Source organism: Talpa europaea (assembly GCF_964194135.1).
Source record: "Talpa europaea genome assembly, chromosome: 11".
Taxonomy (NCBI): domain Eukaryota; kingdom Metazoa; phylum Chordata; class Mammalia; order Eulipotyphla; family Talpidae; genus Talpa; species Talpa europaea.
This window is the reverse complement of record NC_140078.1, coordinates 43926245-43953529: the sequence shown is the minus strand read 5'-3', so window position 1 is coordinate 43953529 and position 27285 is coordinate 43926245. Positions and strand designations below refer to the sequence as shown.

At 37.7% G+C, this 27285-nt stretch overlaps 1 protein-coding gene across 1 annotated transcript in view; it reads right to left on the bottom strand.

Annotated features, from left to right (window-relative positions):
- Positions 1–22406, bottom strand: part of LOC311179351 (protein cordon-bleu-like) — a gene marked incomplete at both ends in the record, with an annotated part of 31029 nt that extends 8623 nt beyond the window's left edge. Inside the window, one exon of the mRNA XM_084246575.1 lies at positions 22021–22406. Within this exon, the coding sequence (XP_084102701.1) occupies positions 22021–22406 (386 nt within the window). The remainder of the gene's footprint in view (positions 1–22020) is intronic.
- Positions 22407–27285: the final 4879 nt, after the last annotated feature.

Here is a 27285-nt window from a genome sequence, read left to right as displayed (position 1 = left end):
AAAGGATACAGAAATAGAGGACCTAGCACACAAAGACTTCAAAACAATATCAGAAATGTTATGTGAGTTACTGCAAGGTCAGTTAAAAGCAGACAGATCTTAGAAAGCAGGCCCAGGAACAGAATTCTTCACTAAAGATACATATATCTTTATCTCTCTCTCTCTCAATGTGTATATATATATATATATATATATATATATATATATATGAGAATTTAAGGATATAATCACACGGAAGAATAAATATAAACCCAACACTGCTTATTGTATTTACAGAAAAATCTCTAAAAGGTGTGGTTAAATACTTATCTAAATCACTATGTTGATTTCAAAGAGCATCAAAATCACTTGATTTTAGGAGTGATGTGTATATATATATATATATATATATACACACACATTGAGAGAGAGAGAGATCTATCTATCTATCTATCTATCTATCTATCTATCTATCTATCTATCTATCTATATAAACAGATCACATGAAGAGAAATTTAATGCAAAGTTAGAAAGTGCTTTAAATACAATTAAAATAGCAGAAGAAAGAATTTCAGAACTAGAAGACTGAAATGAACAAATCATCCATTGGACAAAGAGAATCAAGACAAAGGAAAAATGAGGAAACTTAGCAGGAAATAACAGACTCAATTAGAGGAACTTGAGAATAATTAGAATCCCAGATGGTAAAAAGAGATAAATGGGAACAAAAACCTTATTCAAAGAAATAATAACAGGGAATTTTCCAAACTTAAAGAATGAATTAAATATGGTTGTCCAGGAGAAAAGAGAACACCCAAATTAGTAATGTAAAAAATATACATCTAGACACATCACTGTCAAATTACCAAAGGAAAAACTGATTTATAAAGACTCCCAAATTAGGCTTTCTGTATACTTCAGCCCAGACACTCTTCAGGCTAGAAGAGAGTGGAAAGAAGCATTCACAATCCTAAAAGACAATAACTGGCAGCCACAGATATTAAATCTTGTGAAAGCATTATTCAAGTATGACGGTGCAATAAGTTTTTCCAGACAAACAGAAGCTAATGCACCAGATCTGCCTTCCAAGAAATGCTGAAAGGAGTTCTACAAGAAAAAAAAAAAAACACAAATACCTGAATAAAATTACAACATGAATACAAAATCAGAAGCATCAGCAAGAATATTATGAATTACCAACACAATACTAAACGGTAGGAAAAAACTGGACAAGAACCTGTACAGTTAAGTGTTGGAGAGCAGATTCTAGCTCATAAAGGACATAAAGACATAGGTATCTAGGTAAAACCCCCATGGTAACCATTAACCAAAAATCCAGAATAAACGCCCACCAGCAAAGTAGCAAAGAAATTGATAGAAATACTAAGGAAAGCCATCCAGAAAGAGCAGAGAAAAAAAAATGGAGAAAGAAACAACAGAAAAATAAAACAACCCCCCAAAACCCCCAGAGTGACTGATAATAAATAGTCCATATCAGTAATTACCACAAATATGAATGATCTGGAAGAACGAATCCGTACTCTTGAAGATACAGATAAAAAAATAATCAAAGAGGAAAAAGGGAGGAATAAAGGAAAAAGAATTATAAAACAATCCAAGAATTATGTGACCCCATGAGAAAAAGACATGTAAGAGTGATAGGAATCTCAGAAGGGGAAGAGAGAGATAAGGAACTGATAAACTATTCAAGGAAATAATTCAAGAGAAATTCCCAAACTTGAAAAAGGAAATGAAACCAGACATACAGAAGCCAAAAGAACACCAAACTACCACAATGAAAAGAAAACTACAGAAAGACACATAATAGTAAAGCTTCCAAGAGTCCAAGACAAAGAAAAAATAAGAAGCTGACTAGGGGAAAAAAAACAGATAACCTATAAAGGAAAAACGATCAAGCCCACATGAAGACTTCTGAAGAAATACTAAGGCAAGAAGAGAATGGAGCAACATATTAAAAAAAAAAAAACTCCAAGGAGAAAACAAGCCAGTCAATAATACTTCATTCTGCAAAATTCTCCCTCCTTCATGAGGGAAAAATAAGGATGTTGTCAGACAAAAAAAAAAAAGAAAGTCGTCAGAAATTTGCTACTACTAAAACTCCACTTCAAGAAATATTACAAGAAGACAAAATCTACACAAACAGAGGAATGAACAGGAATGACTGAACCAGGTAGTGAAAAGAACCACAAAACAATTACTAAAATGACAATAATAGACTTCCATGTATCAATGATCAGTCTAAATGTTAACTGACTAAACTCACCAATAAAAATACACAGAGTAGCATACTGGACTAAAAAACAGAATCTAATCTTCTGCCTCCATGAAAATTCACACTCAAGTTCTAAAGGAGAAAAGAGACACCCAAGGATACTACATCATGATCAAGGGAAAAATATACTAGAAAGACAAAACATTCATCAGTATATGCTCACCAAATGAGGGAGCACCAAAATACACTAGACAATTGCTATTAGCTATGAAAAAAGATATTGGAGAAAATATGCATCTGGCAGGAGACTTCAACACCCCATGTTCACCAAGGGACAGATCAACAAGACAGAAATTAAACCAGGACACAATAGGGCCTCCCTGGAGGCGCAGGCAGTTGAGCGCCACACTATGAAGCTGTCCACAGCCTCTGAAGTGCAGGTATGATCCCAGCCAGCCAACGAAAATCCCACATGGCAAGGCAGACCTCTCCTCTCTTGCCCGCTGCTCCCCTCAGCAGTGTATTTCGTCAGTATGCCTGTTCTGTTCCCTATTCTGTCTCTGGTGAATCCTCTCACCCTCCCACGCATCTGGCCTGTACCCCGGCTCTTGTATAAATAAAATAAATCTTAAAAAAAAAAAACAAAAAACAATAAACCAGGACACAATAGCCGTAAATGAAGATCTGTATCATATGGACCTAACTGACATTTATAGGACACTGCAGCCACCAAAAACTAAATATTTATTTTTCTCAAATGCACATGGATAATTCTCCAGGATTGACCACATATTGGGTCAAAGGACAAATATCAACAAATACAGGAAGACTGAAATCATACCAAGTATCTTCTCATTTCATAAAGGCATCAAACTAAAAATCAACTATGAAAACAAAGCAAGGAGATTGTCCATTCATGGAGATTGAACAACATGCTGAGAGACCATGGGATTAATGAGAAAATTTAAGATGAAATTAAGAAATACTATGAGACAAACGAAAAAGATGACATAACTTTCCAAAACATGGTATTCAGCAAGTGTTTTTTTTTTTTTTAAAGATTTATTTTATATAAGAACTGAGGTACAGGCCAGATGCGTGAGAGGACAAGAGTATTCACCAGAGACAGAGCAGGGAACAGAAAAGGCAGACTGACGAAATACACTGCTGAGGGGAGCAGCGGGTGCGACAGGTCTGCCACTCCATGTGGGAGTCTCGCCGGCCAGCAGGGATCAAACTGGTGCTGCAGAGGCTGTGGACAGCTTCACAGTGCTGTGCTCAACTGCCCGTGCCACCAGGGGAGGCCCAACAGTGGTATTAAGAGGAAAGAATACAGCAATACAGGCAATACAGACCCATATCAAGAAGCAAGAAATAACCTAAAGAACCAACCTAATCTCCAATCTTCAGGAACTAGAAGAACAACAACAAAATTTAATAGCCAGTACTAAAAATTAAATCAGAAATAAATAAAATAGAAATTAAAAAGATAATCCAAAAGAGTAATGAAACCAAAATCTGTTTCTTCAATAAATAAATAAATAAATAAATAAATAAATAAATAAATAAATAAATAAATAAAATAGACACACCTCTAGCAAGACTCACAAAGAAAAAAGGAGAAAACCTAAATAAGTAGGATTACAAATGAAAGAGCAGAAATTACAAGACATAGTAGAAATCCAGAGGATAACTAGAGATTACTATAAACATTTATACACAAGTAAGTTCAACAATCTAAACGAGATAGACAAATTCTTAGAAGTATACAATCACCTGAAATTGAACAAAGAAGAAGTATGAAACTTAAACCAATTACAAGCAGTGAAACTGACACAGCAATCAAAATGCTCCCAAAAAACAAATCCCAGGACCAGATGAATTGATAAATGAGTTTTGCCAAATGTACAAAGATAAACAAATGCCCATACTACAAAAATTCTTTGAAAAAAATCAAGAACGAAGAAAAAATACCATATTCATATTACGAGGCCAACATTATAATAACTCTAACACCAAACAAAGACAACACAAAGAAAACTGTGGACCAATTTCCCTAATGAACAGATGCAAAATCTTGAATAAAATCTTAGCAAACCAAATCAAACAATGCATCAAAAGGATTATACATCACAACCAAGTGGGATTTAGTTCAAGCATACAAAGATGACTCAACATCCAAAAATCAATTAATGTATGTCACCATTTCAAGAAAAATAAAAATAAAAATGATGATGAAGAGTAAAGGCTGAGAGAGAGGGCTCTGCTATCAAGGTGAACAGTGGGTTCCAGGAAAGTGTGGGCCTGCCTGCAGAAATGTTGTGTCCAATCCCCCTTCAGGAGCTCTTTACAGGTAGAGGGAGGGACCCGAAAACAAAGGTGATAAGTTGGTCCTGGGAAAGCATGGGCCTGGACTGCAAGGCTGCTGGAGACCAGCAATCCCACGGCCCCCTTTCAGAACTGAGTAAAGGCAGAGGGAGGGCTCCACCATGAAGGTGAACAATGGGTTACAGGAAAGCAAGGACCTGCATACAGAGCTGTTGGTGGCCAGTGACCCCTCCCCCCATCCAGAACCCTTTCTGAAACTGAGTAAAGGCTGAGGGATGGCCCTGCAAACAAAGGTGGGCAGACAGTCCCAGGGAAGTGCCTGCTGGCGCACAGGGCTGTTGGAGGCCAGTGACCCCTGAGCATCCCTTCTGGAACCAAGTAAAGGTAAAGGGAGGCCCCCCGCAATAAAGGTGAGCAGAGATATACAGGACAGTGCCCTCCAGCCAAAAAAGGAATATGAAAAATATAATTAATGAACTTGAGAGTGAAAAGTCTTTAAAGAAATAAATGAAAGAAATGCAGGATAATAAAGATTAATGGACAAACTAAAGAACTCTTTAAAGAACTGATGAAATGGAACATTGACTCAGCACTCTCGAAGATACAGATACTGAAAGAATCAAAAAAGAAAAGGAAAAAAAAATTAAGACACACTTTGAGGACTATCTGACACCATGAGGAAAGGATATGTAAGAGTTACAGGAATCTCAGAAGATGAGAAAAGAGCCAAAGAGAAACTACTCAAGTTGATAATTGAAGAGAACTTCCCAAGCGTAAAGAAGGAGATGAAAATGGACATACAGGAAGCTAGAAGAACACCAAATTACCACAATGTAGGGAGAACTACAGCAAAAACATAATAGTAAAGCTTCCAAGATTCCAAGACAAGGAAAAAATAATGTAACTGACGGGGGAAGAAACAGATAACATATAAAGAAAAGCCAATCAGACTGACTGACATCAGACTTCTCTAGAGAAACACTAAGGGCAAGAAGAGAGTGGAGTGACATATTTAACAAACTCCAAGTCAACAAAGTATTCCAACAAAGAATACTTTACCCCCAAAAAGCTCTCCTTCCTCTATGAAGGAAAAATAAGGAATTTCTCAGACAAACAGAATCTGCAGAAATTCATTACTACTAAACCCCCACTCCAAAAAATATTACAAGCCTTAAAGCCAAAGCCAACCAAGGAATGGATAGCAAGAACAGAATAAGGTATAGAATCACAAAAGGACAAACATAATGGCAAAAACAGACACAAATACATCAATATTAACCCTAAATGTAAATGGACTGAACTCATCAATAAAAAGACACAGAGCAGCAGGCTGGATTAAAAAACAAAATTCAAACTTCTGCTGTCTCCAGCAAACACGTTTAACTACAAAGATAAACATAGGCTGAAAGTAAAAGGTTGGAAAACAATTCTACAAGCAAATGGACCAAAAAAGAAGACAGGCACAGCTACATTTATATCAGATAAAATAGACTTCAAACTAAAAAAGGTAAAAAAGAGACATAGATGGACACCATATTATGATTAAGGGGACTATACATCAGGAAGATATAACACTCATCAACATATACTCACCAAATGAAGGGTACCAAAGTATATAAAACAATTATTATCAGCTCTGAAAACAGACATTAGAGAAAACACTTACATAGTAGGAGACATCAGGACCCAACACCAATGGACAGATCAACAAGATGAAAAATAAACAAGGACACTAGAGCCCTAAAATTAAGTACTTAGACCCCATAGGCTTAACGGATATCTAAGGACACTGCACAAAAAAAAAAAAAAAAAAAAAAAAAAAAATCCAAGCACACACTTTTGTCAAGTGCTCACAGATAAAGATGAGGGGTGATCACATATTGGGCCACATGACAAACTTCAACAGATACATTAAGATCACAATCATACCAACTGTCTTTGTGATCACAAAGGTATCAAAACAGAAATAAATCATGAAAAAGAAAGCAAGGAACCCTCTCACTTCATGGAGATTGAAACCCACACTATTGGAAGACCATTGGATCAATGAGGAGATCAAAGAAGAAATAAAAAAATATCTTGAGATGAAAAACAATGAGTACACAACTTTCCAGAATATATGGAACATAGCAAAAGCAGTAGTAAGAAGAAAATATATAGAAACACAGGCACATCAAGAAACAAAAAAGAAAGAAAGGAAAGAACATAATCTCCCATCTCAAAGAACTAGAAAAAGAACAAATAAAAAGCCCAAAAGCCAGTAGAAGAAGGAAATAATAAAAATCAAAGCAGAAATAAACAAAATAGAAATTTACAAAAAATTCAAAAATCAATGAAACCAAAAGTTGGTTCTTCAAAAAAATAAACAAGATGGATGGAGCTTGAAGGGATTATGATAGCCAAAATTAGTCAAAAGGAAAATGACAAATACTTGATGGTCTCATATGTGGAATACAGAGAAACCAAACAAAAGGTCAAGAAAAAGTCAAAATTAGCAATCTGAACATAGAACTGAGGCTTACAGCAAAGGAGGGGATGGTGAGGGAGGGATGAACACAAGGGAATATGGTGATGGTTCATGCTGATATGGTGGGAGAACTATGGGAACTACAATGATGCAAGAACAAAATGTCACTGATTAAAAAATTTTAAAAAAACAAAAGACATAATAATTTAACACAGTAAAGTGGCAGAATATAAAATCTACACAAAAATTAGTTGTAATTCTATACACAATGTATCAGAAGAAAAGGAAGTGAGGAATACAACCCATTTATAATCACAGCAAAAAGAATGAAATATCTGCAAGAAAATTTAATGAAGAAGGTGAAAGACTTATATACTGAAAATTATCTGCTAAAGGAAATAAAAGATGACACAAAGAATTGGAAAGATATCCCATGCTCATGGATTGGAAGAATTAACATTATTAAAATGTCCATATTATCAAAAGCAATTTGCAGATTCAAAGTAATACCTATCAAAATACCAATGACTTTTTTTCAAGGAAATAGAACAATTATTATTACAATTATTATAATGTTATATGAAACCACAGACAGTGCCAAATATCCAAAGCAATCCTGAGAGAAAAGCAGAAAAATGATGTTATCAAATTCTTGACTTCAAACTATAAAACACAGCAGCGATCAAAACAGTATTGTACTGGAACAAAAACAGAAAGCCAGAAATGAAGGGAACAGTATATAAAGTCTATAGATAAATCCACAATCTTTGACAAAGAGGCTAAACTAAGGACATGCAATGGATGGAAAGAAGTGTGGAGATCCCTTAAAACACTAAAATGGGATCTACCATATGATCCATATGCTTTTCCTAGGAATCTATCCAAAGAACACAAAAACCCTAATACAAAAAGAAACCTGCACTCATATGTTTATAGCAGCACTATTTACAATAGCCAAGCTATGGAAACAACCTAAATGTCCAGGAAAAAAATGAGTGGATCAGGAGAATGTGGTATAAAGATAATTTAATACCACTCAGTGGTCAAAAAAGATAAACTCATGCCATTTGTGGCAACATGGATGGGAATGGGAAGAGATTATTCTACATTAATTGAGTCACAAGGAGAAAGAGAAATTGAGTCAGATGGTTTCCCTTATATGTGGAATCTAGAGAAATCAAACAAAGAATTAAAGATCAACTGTAAGACTGACCTATGAAAGCAAAAAATAGATCTGAGATATTGAAGAGAGGAGGGGGAGGGGGATGGTTGGGAAAGGGGGAGAGTAGAAAACAGGGTGGTAGAGAGCACAATGGACTAAGGTGGAGGAGTAAGGGTGCTTTGATTGTGGAAAACTATGGTGACCACACCCGAGGGGAGAAATTCTATATTGTGAGAAAATGAAACAAGAGTGTTTAAAAAACTCTTGACAGTTAATTCAACTTGGGTATTAAGAATGCTATTTTTTTTGCTTGATACATTTTTTTTTGTTTGAAATTATGTACAATAAATGTTTTGTGTTTCATTACTAAGAAATAATAAATGGTGTTGGGAGGTGTGGGTAACCATATGGAAAAACAAAACAAAACAAGATCCAAACTTCATACACAAAAATTAATTCAAAATTGATTAAAGATCTGGATAAGAACCAAAACACAACATACTTGAAAGAAAACATATTGGATACACCAAAGGACATCTACCAAAAAGATCTATTTGGGTACTCAACCTCAATAAGCAAGGGGAATAAAAGCAATAAACAATAAACAAGTCATGAAACTAAACAGCTTTTGTATCTCAAAAAATATCATCACAGAAAGGCAACCTACAGAATGGGGAAAAAAATATTTGTAACATCCCACATCTGATAAGGGGCTAATTTCCAAAACTTACATAGTTCTTATATAATCCAACAACAATAAACAACTTAATCAAAAAGGCAAAGGATCTAATTAGGCAATTAAAGACATTCAGATGGCCTACAGACATATGAAACATTGCCCAACATCTCTTATTACAAGGGGAATGCAACTCAAACCACACTGAGATACTGCCTCAACCCTGTGAGAATGTCTCATACAAAAAAAGAACAATCAACAACTGTGATGAAGTTGTGGTACAAAAGGAACACTCATCTACTGCTGGTGGGAATGCAAATAGGTACAGCCCCCTGTGGAAAATGGTATGGAGATTTCTTAAGAAAATAAAAATGGAATTCCATAAGATCTGGAGATATCTTTATTAGGTATTTATCCAAATAATATGAAAACTCTAATACAAAAAGATTTAGATAGCCTATGGACATGCAGCACTGTCTATAATTGACATGTTGTGGAACCAACATGAGTGCCCTTCAAAAGACAAAGGGATAAAGAAATTGTGTAATATATACTCCACAGAATACTGTACAGCTGTGAAAAATGAAGTGGCATTGGGGAAAAAAATGGATGGACCTAAAGTTGATTGTATTAAGTGATAATAGTCAAAAAGTAAAATACACCTGTATTCACTTGTATAGGATTATTTCAATAGTGGAAAATAAATAACCAAAAAATATTGTTAGGTAAAATACAGTAGGAATGTGGCTTCCATGGTGGCACAAGGTGTTAAGCACAGCACTATGAAGCTTTCCACAGCCATTGCAGCACACTTTCAATCCCCGGCCGGCCAGGGAACAACCCACATGGCGCAGCAGACCCATGAGGCAACCCACATGCCTTGCCTGCTGCTCCCCTCAGCAGTGTATTTCAGTCAGTCTGCCTATTCCGTTCCCCACTCTGTCTCTGGTGAATCCTCTCACCTCCCACATCTACGGCCTATAATCCAGTTCTTGTATGCACAAATAAATAAATCTTTACAAATAAAACAAAAGGAAAAGTTAGATAATTCCTTTAAAAAATTATAGTAGGAATAAATACTGAATTCAGTGACAGAATATAATGATTACCAGATGAAACAGGTGAGAGGGAAGGAGGCAGATGGAGTATGGGCATGAGCAGCTTGGTGGAGGATGAGTGGAACATGTGCACACATAGAAGAGCAAAAATGTAATCTCCCAGAAAGTTAAAATAAAAACTAAAAAAAAAAAGAGATACATGTGACACATACATGCTTAAATAAACACATGTTCACAGAAGTTTATATATGCTATATGACTCTTTTGTTCTTGGTACTCAGAATTATATGTATTGAATAAATAACTCACACATTTTATCTTAAAAAAGACAAGGTTATAGAGTAATAATTATGCTCTAAAAATAACACATCTATGGACAAGAGTGAGATAGACATATAAAGAACCAGTAGCCAGTGTGATTTGTTGAAATGGTTGAATTAATGGGGGTATTCTATACATTTCCATTAGAATTATGTTCATTTGGGTAGAAAATAACATTAGTAATAAAACAATTTTTAATTGTTTTATTAAGTGTATTTTCCTCTTCATTTCATTGAGGTTAATTGGTTTACAGCAGTGTAGATGCTTCAATGGTAAAGATCACACCTCCTCAGATGTGGTATAATACCATACCCACAATGACGGCACCCAATTTAAAACAATCCTTTGGTCTTCCAACAAATAATTTTTCCTGTAAAGCACTACTTCTTTTTGTTAAACCGTGCACAATATGCATGGTATATCTATTTACATTTTTGTTACTGAGTGCCTAACTATCCTGGTGGGTAGCCTGACAACCATAAATGAGGTGTCCCTTCACTGCTTTCCCTCCATCTAGGTCAGACCTGGGCCCCTGCTAATAAGAAGAGATCAGACCCTAGGGTTTCAGCCATGTGAGCTGTTCCAGGTAATCTGTAGTCCAAATCTGACTGAATCTGGGGACCTATGCTGAGTTCTGTTATTCCCTAACTGTTCTACCGATTACCTGGTCCCATTCCTTGGACTCCTTCATATACAACTCACAGGTTGGCTCTAGGTGCTGTAGTGCAGCCTCAGACTCTGTGGACACATACCCCTACCTCTCACCCAACCTTGCTTCCTGATGCTACAAATAGGGGTCTGGTTCGTTGGGGTCCTGCTGTCCCAGAGGGACAGAGTATACAAGTGATAGGAACCACCAGGTTTGGAGGGAGAGTGGACCAACACATGGGAGCCCAGGTCCTCAGCTGGGATTTCTCCTGAGGTCTCGAAGCCACCTGTATCTCTGAAAGGGGAGAGCTGGGGCCTCAAACCATCTCTTCCTGAAGTAGAATTCTCTCTTGTTGTTATGGGTCCTGGGGTTCTGGGAGAGTGGAGTATCTGGTGAAAGTCAAAATCAATGGCAAAGTAGGTATTTTGCTTTCTGATTAAAATTTCAAGAGGGAGAGATTGATACTTTCTTTTTCTTCTTCATCCACCCTCATCCACATCTCCCCAAAGGATTGCTAATGGATGGTTAACTCTTGATATCTCTCTCCCTGTAAAAGCCACTTTGGTTGGTGCACTCGGCCCACCTAGGAGGGCAGTGTCTGTACAATTAGCTAAGAGCTCTAGTATGTGTTCTGCACACTAGAGGAGATATTGGGAGGAAACATCATCCTCTTTTGAGCTTAAAGTAAGCATGCACAGATGTCTCTCTTCAGAATATCAAACTCCCCCCTCCCAAACATACACCCCAATCTTTAGATAATGCTTTTTATTGAAAGCATATTTTGACTTCAAATTAAGAAAATAAAGAGCAAACACACAGTGCAGATATTTTGATACCCAGCTGCATAAGCTAAATAAACATTCACATAAGCATTTTCTCATATGCTTCACTCTGCAGAGAACATGAGTACATTTAGGCCTCTGCTGTCTCAGGTCTGCTCCTGTTCCAGTAGGAGACACAGGAGGCTGTGCCTGCAACTGAGCCCAGTGGGTGCCTCTCTGATGGCCCCATACTTGGTGCCAGTGTCAGGCAAAACCAGGAGCAATTGTTTCAAATCAGTGCTTGGAAAGATAAGTGTCCAAGTGAAAGTGTTTTCATTTTATATGAAAGAGAAAAAGAGACTGTGCTGACTCTAACACATTCTGGCACAATACTCATTTTACTTTTTGATGTGGCTAGAAGTTGTTTTTTTTTTTAATAATTTATCCATTGACAGAATTATAAAAAAAAAGTCTGGAGAATAAAAGATGTTCCTTTCAGGTAGCATTTCAACATGGTGATGACAAATAAGCAATCCCAAGTGATTTCAAAACTTTTACTTGATAATCTAAAAGCAAGAAGTCTGGGAAAATTTACAGTTGATGACAGGTAACAGTCCCCATTCCACTAACAAATGTTTTGATATTTACAAAGCTTCAAATTCTAGAACAACTGTGTTCAGTAGGAAGTTAAAAAGAGCCGCATGTGTAATTTCAAATTTTTCTAGCAGTTTTATTGAGATAAAAAATAGTTGAGATTAATTCTAGTTAAGCCCTTTAATTTCAATTTTATTAAGCTTTAGTTAATATACTTTACTTAGGCCAATATTTAACCCAATATTATTGTTTCAGATGTAATTAGTTAAAAAAAATTCTTTTTTTTTTTATTAGATGCAGTCCCGATTGTTTATATGATCTTTTGTTTTCCTTGATGCTGGGAATGAATCTACAAAGATATCTCTGAAGTTTATGTCATGGAGTGTTATGCCTATGTTTGTTTTATGTATTTTATGGTCTCAGGTCTTCAAGTCTTTTATCCATTTTGAAATTATGTTTGTGTGGTGTGAGATAGCAGTCCAATTTTTCTAATTGAAGAGACTTTCCTTATTTTATTGTATATTCTTCAGTTCCTTGTCATAGATCTCTGTTAATATATGTGTGGTTTTATTTCTGGGCTCTCAATTATACTCTTTGGCATATGTGTCTGTTTTGTCCACCAGCACCAGGTGCTTTTAATTATTACGGCCTTATAGTATAATTTAAAGTCTGGCAATATAATACGACGTTCCCTGATTTTTGTCGGGAGGGCTTTGGCTATTCACGGTCTTTTGTGCTTTCATATGAATTTCAGTAATATTTGTTCCATTTGTCCGAAGAATACTATTGAGATTTTTATTTGGATTTCATTTAATGTATAGATTTCTTTGGGCAGGATGGCCATTTTGACAATGTTGATTTTTTTCAATCTATGAGCAGGAAATATCTTTCCATTTCTTTGTGCCTTCTGTTTCATTTATGACTGCCTTATAGTTCTCCCTGTAGATGTGTTTCATCCTCTTTGTTAGGTTTATTCTTAGGTATTAATTGTTTTTCGTGTGGGCTGGCTTTCTTAATTTCCTCTTCTAGCTCAACGTTTGCATACAGGAAGGCAACTAATTTTTTTGTGTGTGTTGAGTTTATAGCTTGCCACTTTGTTGAACTATTTTATTGTTTTATTTAGCTTTTCTATGGCGTCTTTAGGGTTTTAAATGTATATTATTCACCTAAAAAATGATAATTTTACATCTTTCCCAATTTATAGCTTTCCTTTTATAGTTTTCTCTTGTCTTATATTGCTCTAATTAGGACTGCTAATGTTGAAGAGTAGTGCTAAGAGTGTACATCCTGGTCTAGTACCAGAGCTTACTGGAGAGTTTTTTATTTTTTTCAGCATTCAGAATGATACTAGCTATGGGTTTGTCAAAATATGGCTTTTATTATGATTAGATATGTTCCATGTATCCCTGGTTTTGGACACTGGATCTTAACAAAGTCTCTCTTGGCATGTATTGCTATGATCATATGATTTTTATTTTCCTTTCTGTTGATGTGGTGAATTACATTGATTGATTTTTGGATGCTGAGCCTCCCTTTTGTCCCTGGCATAAATCCTATTTGGTCATGATGTAGAATCCTTTTAATGCATTGTTGGATTTGGTTTGCTATGATTTTATTTTTATGTTTTTTCAATGTAGTAACTTTGTTTTGAAAGATTTATTTATTTATGAATATAAGAACTGGGGTACAGGCCAGAGGTGTGGGGGGTGAGAGGATTCACCAGAGACAGAGTGGGGAACAGGTGGATTGACTGAAATACACTGCTGAGAGGAGCAGCGGGCAATTCAGGAGAGGTCTGCTGCGCCATGTGGGTAGCTCCCTGCCCAGGGATCGAACTTGTGCTGCAGTGGCTGTGGATAGCTTCCTAGGTTGCATCTTAACCCCTTGAGCCACCAGGGAGGCCCCTGGTTTGCTAAGATTTTATTAAGGATTTTTATATCTGTGTTCATTAGAGAAACTCACCTGTAGTTTTTATTTATTTTAATTAATTAATTTTGTGTCTTTGTTTGGTTTTGGTATTAGACTTCTGTGGGTCTCATAAAGTGCATTTGGAAGAATACCTTCTTACTCAATTTTCTGAAGGAGTTTGAGCAGGGTAGATAGAAGTCAATCAATGAAAATTTGGTAGAACTCAATTGTGAACTCATCTGGTTCTGGACTTTTTTTTTTTTTTTTTAGTAGAGTTATAACTATTGTTTCAATTTCCCTGCTTGTGACTAGCTTGTTCAGGTTTTCTATTTCCTCCCTATTTAGTCTTATATGATTGTATAATTCTAAGGATTTGTCCATCTTATCTAGGTTGATGAACTAGATTGCATAAAAATGTTCATAGTAATCTCTTATTATTCTTTGAATTTCTGACATGTTGGTTGTAACTTCTCTCATTTTAAATCTAATTTATCTAAGTTTTCTCCTTTTGTTTTTCTTAGTGAGCTATGACCAAAATGAAGAGATACCACACTGAAAGGGAAAAATATTTGCACACCACCTACTTGACATGGGGCTGATATCAACGATCTACAAATAGTATATACAACACAACAAAAAGAAAACACATAACCTATTTTAAAAATAGGCAGAAGAGCTAAATGCTAAATAAGCATTTCTCCATAAAAGATATATAGATGGCCAATAGGCACATAAAAAAATATTATTTATCATCAGAGAAATGCAAATCAAAACCACAACGAGATATAGCACCTCACACCAGTGAGAATGGACTACATTAGAAAGTCCAGTAACAACAAATGCCGGCGAGGATGTGGAGAAAAAGGAAACTTGTCTTACACTGTGATGGGAATGTACACTGGTCCAGCTTCTATGGAGAGCAGTTTGGAGGCCCCTCAAAAAATAAAAAATGGATCTGCCACATGACTCAGCAATTCCACTCTTATGTACCTACCCAAGGAACACAAAAACACTGATTTGAAAGGAAGCCTGCACTATGGAAACAACCTAAGTGTCCAAAAAGAGATGACTGGATCAAGATGTGATATGTATATGCAATGGAATATAACCAAGTGATTAAAGAAGATAAACTTATGCCATTTTTGGCAAAATGGATGGGGCTGGAAAGGATTATGCCATGTGAAATTAGCCAGAGAGAGAAAATAAATACTGGACAGTCACTTGCATGTGGAATACAGAGAAACCAAATAAAAGGTCAAAGACAAACATTAAAACCAACCCTTGACAGCTTACCACAGATCTGAGGCATCTAGTGGGGGAGAGGGAAGGGTGAGAAACAGAATTCTTCTGTCTATGGGCACTTAAGTTGTTTCTATATCTTGGTTATTTAAATAATATTGTATTATTTTTTTTTCTAAATGTTCCAGGCTAGGTTCAGGTTCTAGAAAGTGTTAAATGTTTTCAAATGCTCTCATTGGCACAAAGTTTCTTCTGTTACTATGTTTCAAGTTTCTGCATGACATAAAATAGTTCTTAAGGGTGAGAGGGCACAATGGATTATGGTGGAGGACTATGGGAACTTTCATGGTGGGAGAGCAATGGTGACCACACTTCAGGGGAGAAATCCTATATTCTAAAAATACTAATAAGGATGCAAAACAATGGTACTTAATTAAATAAAAATATTTTTCAAGCCAAATTCATTGCATGTTTTGTACTTACAGAACATCTCAATTTGGCCAGCCATTGGCAAGAACTCAGTAGCCAATTGTGGCTAGTGACTATTCCTAAACAGCATAGTTCTCTAGGGTCTTAAATGCTTAAAAAATATTTTTGGTACCTTTTACCAAACTCTCACTATTTTTCCTATTGGCTGCACCTGGCAGCCAATTTTTTACTTTCTTTCTATGAGTTTAACATTTTTTACTACATATGTAAGTGACACCATTTTTTATTTGTCTTTTTCTGATTTATTTCACTTAGTATAATGCCCTTGAATTCCATCCAAATTGACACAAATGACAGCATACTTCTCTTTTTCATGTTTGACTAATAATTATAAACACACATGATCACTTTTTTATTAATTCTTCTATTTATGGGCACTTAAGTTGTTTCTATATGTTGGTTATTTTAAATAATATTGTATTATTTTTTTCCTAAATGTTCCTTTGTAAATATGGCCACAAAGTTCCAGGTTCTAGAAAGTGTTAAATGTTTTCAAATGTTCTCCTTGGCACAAAGTTTCTTCTGTTACTAAGTTTCAAGTTTCTACATGGCATAAAATGTTTCTTAATATGCTTAAAGTCGCAAAATTTCATGGTCTAGAAAGTATAAAATGTTTTTATATGTTTCTATAGTTATAAAGTTCCTGTAGTTGTAAAGTTCCAGATTTCTAGAAGGTATAAACTGCTCCTGAAGTCACAGAGTTCATGTTGTTGTAATGTCATAAGGTTTTCAGGTTTGTGTGATGTGGCAGAAATAGAGAACCTGAGTCCCTTTCCAGTAAACCCACTGGTGACCTGTGCATTCTCATTCTACATAATTACTGAACTAATTAGTTTTGCAGAAAATTGAATAATTTCTGACTTGTAGCTATCATATCTACTATTCATTGACAAGTAAAAGCTTGAAGGAATTTCAAGCATTTCCAGGCAAAGACTGGGAGGGCAGCAGGCAACATGAGAGCCCCCCACTCCCTTTCACATGGAGAAGCCACATATTCTTTTGCTACTCTGTCCATGATTTCAGTGTGGTACTGTTAAAACACACACACACACACACACACACACACACACAGCCTGAAATCCCCTTTTCAAATCTCATTTCCTCCTAACAGCTTTCTTACAGGACTGATATTTCCCAAAAAGACCCTAGAACTGATAATTCTCAATATTGATACACAAAGAAATTGTCAGATTATAGCAGGATTGCCTTCTGGATTCAAGGGTTCAGAAATAATCTTTGTTTCACTGTAAAGCCCCCTAAGTAGGTAAGAGGCAATAGTCCTTTCTGTCTCAACTCTATCTACACACAAATTACATATAAATACATAAAGAGTTCTTTTCAAAGAATGTTCTTTTCCTTTCAAACAAAGAAGTTATAGTTTAAAGAGACAGAAGATGAGCAGAGATAGACACAAGTTATAGGATCCCCCAGTAAATTTATATCCTCCCTCAGGCAGTTACAAATAATAACATCAACAATAATAACACCTCCAGCTATCATTTCTTAAAGGCTGGCAGGAGGGCAGGACTATTCTCTTTAGAGGGACAATTTGTACTTTCCACTACTCTATGTGGCCTTTGGCTTCTAAGCCCCTGCTTTACACAATAGACACTGCTTCTAAGTAATCCTGAAATACATTAAAAATCCCATTTGGGAATTAATATGTGACACACCATGCTAAAGTCTCTTAGTAGGAGAGTACATCTGTGAGTAGAGATAATGCTTGTAAAACAAACTATGGTCATTTCCTTAAATATATCATGGGTAAAGAGTCAATCACAACTATGGGGGAATGTGGGGCTCAGAAATCATCTTCATCCTGTTGGCTGAGACAACAGAAGCCCAGAGAAGAAAAATGAGCTGCCACAAAAACTCATAGCACTCTATATCCTAAGAGAACAGTAGTAACTTTGAAAACAGATCTCACTGATCAGTTTTGGATACATGATGTGCCATGCACAGCCAGCATATCTGTGGATGCATAAGTGAAATAGAAGGCTTAACAAGTTTAGATAGACTCTTGAAGGTCAAGCAACCAATTGGTAGTTGGATTCCACTATGGGCCTGCCAGGTTCCAGAATCCCTCCCCACACAAAGCTACACTCAGATTCAGTTGACACCACAAAGAAGGCAGAGAAACATATCCTATTCCCTGTTAGGATGAAGAATCAGGTTCCAAGGACTCGCTGAGTATCCTGACTCTGGTCACAAACATTAACTCTCACATTTGTCTCAAAATCTACGGGATTTTACATGAGAAGTGAATAGCATCAAAGCAAATGAGCATCACTAGGGGCACAGAGTTAAACATGTTTAATTACTTTCATTTGAATTCCTTATGTTTTAGGTCTTTTATGAGCTGGTGTCTGATTTGTGACATTAGTTCTACCCATTTCTTCTTCTCCCTTAGCATTGGGTGTTGTTAACTCCTAGTATTCTTGCTCTTGGACTGGTATTATATTGCTCTTGTCATTTTGTTAAGGAGTTTGTGTTTCAGCTTTTCTCATGAAAAAATTCCTTTTAGTATTACTTGAAGATGAGGTCTCGGGGTGACAAACTCCATTAACTTGTCTGTCTGAAAAAACCTTTTTTTCCCCTTCATACTTAATTGATAATGTTGTAAGACAGAGAATTCTTGTCTTTTAGGATTATGAACATTTTCCTCCATTTTCTTCTCGCTTGAACAGTGTCTGGATTGAAGTCTGGGGAAATCCTAATTTGCGAGCCCATATAGGTTATTATTCTTTTCTCTTGCTTCCTTTAAAATTTTTTCTTTATGATTTTTGATAGTTTGACAATGATGTGCCTGGGTATAGATCTTTTTGCATCTAAGAATTTAGGTGTTCTCTCTGCTTGTTGGGCTTCCATGTACACTTCATTCTGGAGGCTGGGAAATTCTCATTTATTAATTTTTTGAATAGGTTTTCTAGTCTTAATTATTTTTCTTCCCCTTCTGGCAGTCTGTTCATCTGTAGATTTCCTCTTCGAATTGAATCTGATATTTCTTGTAAACATTTCCTCATTTTTCCTTTGGGGTGACACCCTCTCGTCTAAATGTTATTTGAGTCTTCTACAGCTGAAATTCTTTCTTTTGCCATTTTGATTCTATTTAAAGCACTAAATTTGTCTGCATTTCATTCAGAATCTCTTTCCGTGATCTTTTTATATATTCAGTCTCTTTAGTGAAGCATTCTCTTTGTTCCTGGATCTACTTTCTGAGACGGCGTGTCTGCCTATCTGCCTTTAATTAGACTTTCAGTATCTCATTTAACATTTTAAATGTTGTTTTGAAGTCAAGGTCAGATAGTTTCTCTATTTCTGTCTCCTTTAGAATTGTCACAGGATTTCTGTTCTTCTCATTTTGCTTTTCCATGTTGTGTGGAGATGTTCCTTGCTTCCTAGGCATGTATATTGCCTTATTTATTGCTATTTATGTGTGTGTATATGTGTTTGGGGCTCTGGGGATTTATCTTTGTTTGCCCGCTTCTTAGTTTACCTTGGAGTGGTGGAGGAAGAAGGAGGGGTCTCCAATACTTGATCTTGGTTTTAGGTGTTACATTGATCACCTTACCTCTTGTTTTGTTCACAGTAATCCATATTCTGTGCTTGGATAGTTTTCATTTCTCTCCCTACCTCCCTGTTGCTCCTCTATCCTGGGGATCATGATCTATGAGCGTGGGCCTCCCAAGGGGAAGGGCAATATCTAGATCTCTAGGCTCACACTCTGGGAATAATTTGCACTTGGCTCAGAGGCAGCACTATGTGTGTGGTGGACACATGTGCCTACTTAACACTATGGCAGCCAAAATGGCTGTCACTGCTCTGCCCTTGTTCTCAGTTGCCACTACTGCAAGACTGGAACATATATTCACTTTTGGCTTGCCTTCACAGAGGATTTCTGAGTTCACTCTAAAGTACTTCTTTGTGCTGTAGTGCTTTTTATGGAGTCCAGCTTGGGTTGGCCTGGCTTCTGGGAGGGTGGCAAGGAGGAGAGAGCTTTCAGGGGCATGTTGCCTCAACTGCAGGGCTCCCAATTTCCCAAGTCAGAGTCTGCCAAGCTACCACTGCCCTGGGTTGGGCCCAGGCCCACTCTAATGTCAGGAACATTCCTCTAAGGAATTTCACAATCTCCTGGGGTTTTCCTTGGCATGGCCTGGGAGGCAGACCTTAGCCCAGACACACTCCTTCATGCCTCCTCCTATTCTTTCCCCTCAGAAGCCACCAAACTTAAATTCCCTGGGGTTGTCCTGGATCTGTATAACTGGGTGCAAGCATCTGGATTTTTCTAGGAGCACCTATCAGTGTTTTTTTCTAGTTGCTGTCAAAGGAGAGGGTGATTCCAGCTTCTTTATTCTGCCATGTTGTGGGTGGATTCCCTTCATTTGTCTAATTATTTTCAGATATAACACTCCATGTGCACAAGTCCCACGAAAAATAACAGAACAGACTTGGATATTATCACAGGAGCTCTTTTTCTTTATGTTAAATGGACTATTAAAAAATGCTGTAACTTTTCTCTGCTTGCTTCAAACAGCACAGGCTAACCTCAATGAAATGCATCTTGTGTGGGGTGCAGTAGAAATGAACTAATTGCCACATTCTAATTTTCTTTCTATTGCAATACAAACTTGGTTTCTGAATTATCCTTAACTTTAAAATCATTAGAAAGTGGTGGTGCAAGGTGTTAAGTCTCAGCACTGAGAAGCTATCTATAGCCACTGCAGCACAAGTTCTATCCCTGGTCAGCGAGCTATCCACATGGCACAGCAGACCTCTCCTCTCTTGCCCGCTGCTCCCCTCATCAATATATTTCAGTAGATCTACTTGTTTTGCTCCCTACTCTGCCACTGGTGAATCCTTTCATCTCCCACACCTCTGGTCTGCACCCCAGCTCTTGTATGCATAAATAAATAAATCTTTTTTTAAAAACGTGTATCTAACAATTTGAGAAAATGCTTGTGATAAGCCACTAGGTGAAAGTAAATAAAAATAAAGGATTGCTGATACCACAATTACGAGATAAAGATTTTATATGCAAATAGACAAAGTTAGAACAATACATGAAAAATACAAAAGCATTCACTTATTTTGGTAGGGGCCTCATGTATTGTTCTTTATTTTCTACTTTATTTCTATATCATTGTGTAATTGTGTAAATTTATCTAAAAGGTAAAAATAGTTGATGGGCTGCAGACAGACAAACCCGTACCAAGGACAAGGGAGGGTAAACTGACTGATGCACATACAGAGACTGTATTGTATAAGACCAAAGTGGAACTAGCGTAAGTGGGAAAAAATAGATTCCTTCTTCACAGCAAGTCGACAAGAAAGCCAAATGGAAGAAAGTACATTAAACCTTCACAAGAAAGTCATACAAGCTTTAGTCCTGTAGGTAGTGACAAATACAACACACTAAGATTAAAAAGCAATTTTCAAAAAAATAAAGGTAACAACCTATTTTCTTTTAAATGGTCAAAGGCTATGAAAAGGCATTTTATGCCTTAGAAGGGGAAATCCAATCGTTAATATACATCATGACAAGATGTTCATTCTTACAAATCAGAGAATTATGAATTAAAGCCACATGAAATGCCATTTGACACCTATGACTGCAAACTCAGATGTCTACTAATCCTAAATGTTAGTGTCCATGTGGAATGGCAGGTCATTACAGACTGAGGGAGGATGTTTAAACTTTGGAGGCCATCTGTCAATATTCCATTGAGTTTAAGATGAGTTTTTATGAGGGCCTATTAATTTCTCTTCTAGGGACCCCTATGTATAAATAGATATATATGCACAATGTGTTCATTTTCTCCAGTGGTGAAAAATCAGAATAGTACAAGATTTCACTAATTAGACAAAGGACAAATATAACACACTTTATCATCATGGATCAATCTTGAAAACATGAAAAGGCATACTAAGAGTGTGGGACCATTTATATAAAGCTTAAAAACCAACATGATAATATATAATGTATTATATATAAATACCTGTGTATCTGTAAAGTGTCAAGGTATTGTGGACAATACCCCCCCTCCCACAAAGTGGGGAGTGTGATTTCTGTGGATACCTGGCTCATAGTAGACTCTTAATGACTGCTTGAATTACCATGACAAAAGACTGTCCTCCTTCCCAGATGTCCCAACTCACCTTGGATTCCAGTTCCTAGAGCCATTTCTCTCCCATGAAGGGCTCTTCTGGGGACCGAGTTCTGGAGTTGCAGCCAAGTCCTGGTCACTGTAGTCTTCCTGGTCTGTGGCCCACTTATCCTTGGATTTCATGGTGTCATGCTGAGAATCTAGTGAGATGATGTCTGAGGGGGAACTCATCACCCCTGAGTCCTCTGTCGTGTCTTCTGATGCGAAACAGCTGCCAACAGACACAGTTTCCTCGGCCTCTGACAACACGGGGGGAACCCCATCTGTGCTGCAGATACCTCCAGCATCCAGGGGCAGGGTCACTGGACAAAACATGGCAAGAACCAGATCAGTGGACACGTGAGACCCCACATTGCCAAACAAGCCCAGCACCAACATGTCTGCCACATCTGAAATTGGGGATTCAGAGTGCAGAGAATAAAGGAGGGTACATAGCCACTTCCTTGGAGACACTAAACAGAGGGCACCATGTACATACGCATGACTAAGCACAAAATTCTCCTTCAAAAATCAGCATTTTGTGATTGAGCCCTTTGAGTTTTTATCCTGTAGATGACAATGGGCAAACATTTAAACATTCAGACTAAGATGAGTTCTATTTAAAAATTGGAGTTTAAAAAGTATAAAGAAACTTAGAAATTAATACTGTTTGGGACTTCCTACATTTGACATGTGGCCTAAAATATAAATGACATTTGGTCAATATCTGGTGCTCTCCTCATTTTCAGATGTAAGACAGACTTCTAGCTTAAATAAGAGATAATGTTAGAAGGGAATCTTTGCATAAAATTAAAAAGAATCCTAACAAAGTACCCTTGGTTGAAGCGCTCTAGCCCTGTGCACTAAATGTGATTTACTGGACTGAAGGAATAAACGCACAGAGCTGTCAGCCACTATCAAAGTCAAGGTCCCCACAAACATGAAAATGAAAGGGGAGCACTGAAGCTATTTGACATGTATGTGGTGCTCTTTGGAGTTAGATGAATAGATTGAAGTTACTGGATTTTTTTCCTTAGTGTTATAGGTTCTCTGAGCTCACTGACAGCTCTATGCACAGAGAAGAAAAGTTCTAGGGTTGGAAGGATACAGGACACAAAACTCTGACCTATCTGTAGATAGCAGAGTTTGTTTTTTTTTTTAATAATGTAATGCAGAAATAGATTTATATTTCAGAATCCCTTAAATTTATCTAAGTGCTATTTATGGCAGTCCAGGAAATTAGAACTGCACTGTACTGTAGTTTCAATGTATTTGTTTTAAAATTATTGCTCCAATCAGCAGTCATAAGATGCCTATTGTGAATAAAGGCCATGGACGCATCGAGTGTACACACCCCATCATCATGCACGGATGGTCCTTACATCATAACTGCATCTAAAAGCATTGTGATTTTAACTGAACAGTAGACTAGCAGCACAGAATTAGCAAAATCTAAAGAGCACCAATTAGAAAAACCCTTCAGGTGTTGTTTTATTTGGGATTATGAATAGTAAAGATATGAGCACAATTGAAAAATTAAACATTTCACAAAGAAAGTTGAAAAGAACAGAATGCAAAGAAGGGATGATGAGGATGTGCAAATGCACAAGGCAATGTATCTGAGCACAGTGAATGCATTTTAACAATCACCTTTTTCCTCTTGTTATCTTTTTGTCTTTTGTTGCAAGACTTTTAGTTGGAGGGAAAAATAAACTACTTGCAGGTTAATACCACCACAAAATCTTTTGTCCCCCAAATCAAACCCAATGTTGACACTGCTCAGAGCTTCCCCAGTGCACAGCTGTCAAAGGCAGCTCAGACGACTCAGGCAGACACATTTCTTGCCTCCCTGTGTCACTGTCACTAAATAGGTCAACAAAACTAACACATTTTGTTCTAATGTAAAGCAGCACTATTTGATGCAAGGGCATGTTTTAGGTCACAGAGACCTATATTCAAACACGGTGTGTCTGTTGATGGACTGCTCACACGGGCATCTGAATGATTCTCCATCTCAGTTTCATCTGGAAGGAGGTAGATGAAACAGTGACCACAGGATTGCTTACAGGGATTGGATGTGTGGGGTGGTGGCTCTGGCACACCTCCACTGCAGGCATGTGCCAGCCAAGGAAGAGCCCATGGTTCCCCTGGATACAGATTTTTTTTTTAAATTTTATCTGTTTCTCTTTTCAGTTTTTTTCTTCTTTTTTTTAACTGTATATTTTTACATCATTTTTTCATTTTTGCATGCATTTTCATCTTGGTTATAGTCTCCATACAATTCCCAGCCCCCTTTTTTGATCCTACTCCCTCCTCCTGCACCTCCCCCTCATAGTGTGTCTCTGGTTTATAGTTGCTTGTTGACCCCAGTAGTCACCACTAAATATGAAGGAACTTCAAGAAATTTGCTTCCTTTAAGTAGAAATCTCAAATTAGGCCTTGTGGAAACTAGGACCATTCCTATAAGTAGGGTTCCAGACAAAAATCCTCTGGGAAGGCAGAATGCAGCCCTGGTTGAGGGGGACCCCCAAGTCCACCCCAACCCCTTCCATTCAATTCTAAAATCAAGAATCTTTGCCTGAGCTTTTTTATGACCTTCAGAAATTCTGAAGCAGGAAAAAAAAGTTAAGAATCACTGCTCTAAATTAAGCCACTATTACTCAAGTGAAAAAAGGTATGAGAGGTCTACATTCGATATGTGTGGATTCAATGAAGGGTGTCAGTACTAGAGGTCCCCTCTGCCCAGAGGACCCTCCACTTCTCATGGATCTTCTCCAGGGTCCAGGTTGCTTCATCCCTGAAACCAGTTAACATATTCTGGGAAGGCTCGCTATGAACCTATGCTGGAGGCCAGAGAGCTGATGTAGGCAGAGCAGGTAAAGTAGGCCTAAGCATGGAGGAGGCAGACAGGAATAGGAAGGATGACTGCAAAATGCAGTGCCAAGTCACCTGTAACAGGTAGCAAGGAGCCGGGAGCAGTCCATGCCTGCACCAGGCTCAGAATGCAGAGTGAACCATGAGCCAGAAAGAGACGGTAGCATGGGCAAAGACTGGGAAAACTTCTGGGAAGCTGTAAGCACCTACTTAAGTTTCACCCACCACAGGGAACAGATTTCTGACACCTGTCTCCTCTCTCCCTTGGGTGTCAAAAGCCCAATCCCAACACAAAACTTGCCCAGTGAATGGTATCGTCTCATCTTCCCATCTCCTACCTCTTTGTGTTGTATCAAAAAAAAGTGGAGTTAGTGAGTGCTTATCAAGTCACCACTGCACTTCTGTCATGAAATATTTTATTGGATGTTTTAAGAAACACTGAAACTAAAATGAAAAATGTTAACTTTTCCTTCCCCCCACCCATGTGAGATTACAAGGTTCTTTCTTGGCCAATCTGTCCTTTTATTTCCTTACTGATGGTTTCTAAGGATTTGCCATCTATAAAATCTATTAAACAACTAACGTTTCCAGTCATTAGAGTTCAAATATCTTCCTGTCCACTTTTTCCATCTTGGTGCTCAGCCATCTTCACACTCCTTGCGACCTTAGAAGCTCCTGCAGTGTCTTTGTAATATGGGCAGGGGGGTTCATCAGAGACTAACATTTTGCAGTTAAACTGAGGCCACTATAACATTCTTGTCCTTTCCTGATGCTACTTTGCATGCCTTCTTTTCACCAAGGAGAGTCCCTGGAGGGTCCTGTTGACCTGGGCAGCCAGGCAGCCCAGCACTGGATCATTATGCCCAGCGCAGGCCCCAGACAACTGGGTAGACAACTGTTTCCCGAGAAGCCCAGGGTACATCAGCTCTCCTTTACTCTCCTATTTTCTTTCTCTTCATCTTCTAGACAGTATGTATTAATTTACTCTCTTGTAAGTTCATCATATAAAATCCAGCATTTCAGAAGCTTTGTAACAGCAGGGTTTTCAAGACATTTAACCCACAATATTTCTGGAAATGTAAGAAACTTCAGCTTACTTTTTTTGTGTGTGTGTGTGTGGGACCCTTGCCAGTGGCTGGGGATTGAACTGGTGCTGCAGAGGCTGTGGGTAGCCTCGCAGCCCAGCGCTCAACCGCTGCACCACCAGGAGAGGCCCAACTTCAGCTTACTTTTAACATGATCTTTTTCCTCCCACTGCCTTTCCTGTTCCAACTGTTAGAAAATGCCTCATTATCCAGACTTCCACTCAGAAGAGCAGCTGAAAGGATTGCTGCAGGTAGATGGGTTTTAGAGGAAAAAGCATCTTGGAAGTCATGGGAGAAGGTGGTTTTACAGAGAGGAAGCAACTCCCTATCAGGATTGGCTACTGTTGACATATGCCCTTCTAACGCCATGCATTTGATCCCTCAGATCCTCAGGAATATGGTCTTTTCTTTCCTTTGGAAAGTCTTCTTCTTCCTTCCAGGGCATCTCTGAAGACTTTACTCCTGTATGAAGTTGGCTTTCTCCAGGTGCTCTTGCCTTGTTGTGTCCATACCACTGTTACAGTGACACTAATAACATATCTCTCTAGTTCAGAGGTAAGCCCCTTAGGAACTGAGAGGTTACAACAAGGATTCAATGAATGAGATGACACCTGGAGATGAGTTAGCACAACACAGGGTCAGTGTTCAACAAATGCATCCATGATTATTAGCAGTAGGTGCAAGTTAAATGGATGACTGGTGTCCGTGTCCCCAGTTCTCAGGGGGCAGCAGTGGTTCTGGCACTTGACTACAGCAGAATCCCTTGGAGAGCTTGATAACTGATTGCTCAGTTGATCTCTCTCCCCAGAGAGTTTTCAACACAGCCGTTTCAGGTGTGAAACGCTTCCAGCGTTTGAGGAAGCATGCTGGCTACCAGGCCAGCTTGTGCTCTGGGCTAAGCTACAGCAGGGAAGAATCCACAGTCAAGCTTTGTGTATTGCTAGAGGCTTTCTGTCCTCACACTGTAACCTCTTCAATACTATGTTTCAAAAACAATAACTTCTCTAACACAAGGTACTGGAGCTAATGGACTGCTCAGTTTTTAAAACTGACATTCAGTCCTTCCTCTCAAAAGCAGGAGTATTTTTCTCTTTCCTTAACTGACAGATGCCACTTTCCATTTCAATGCTTGTCAACTATCTCCCACTTCACGGGAAGTCAACAAATAATGCCTTTAACAGTTTACAAGTGATGTTTTTGTTGGGGATTGCAGAGGGGAAATTTCTTCTGTAATAACCATACTATAATGGTTTTAGAAAGAATGAAGTGATGGACAGAAAGAAAACACATCCCCAAGTGTCTGCAAACTATGTCCTAAT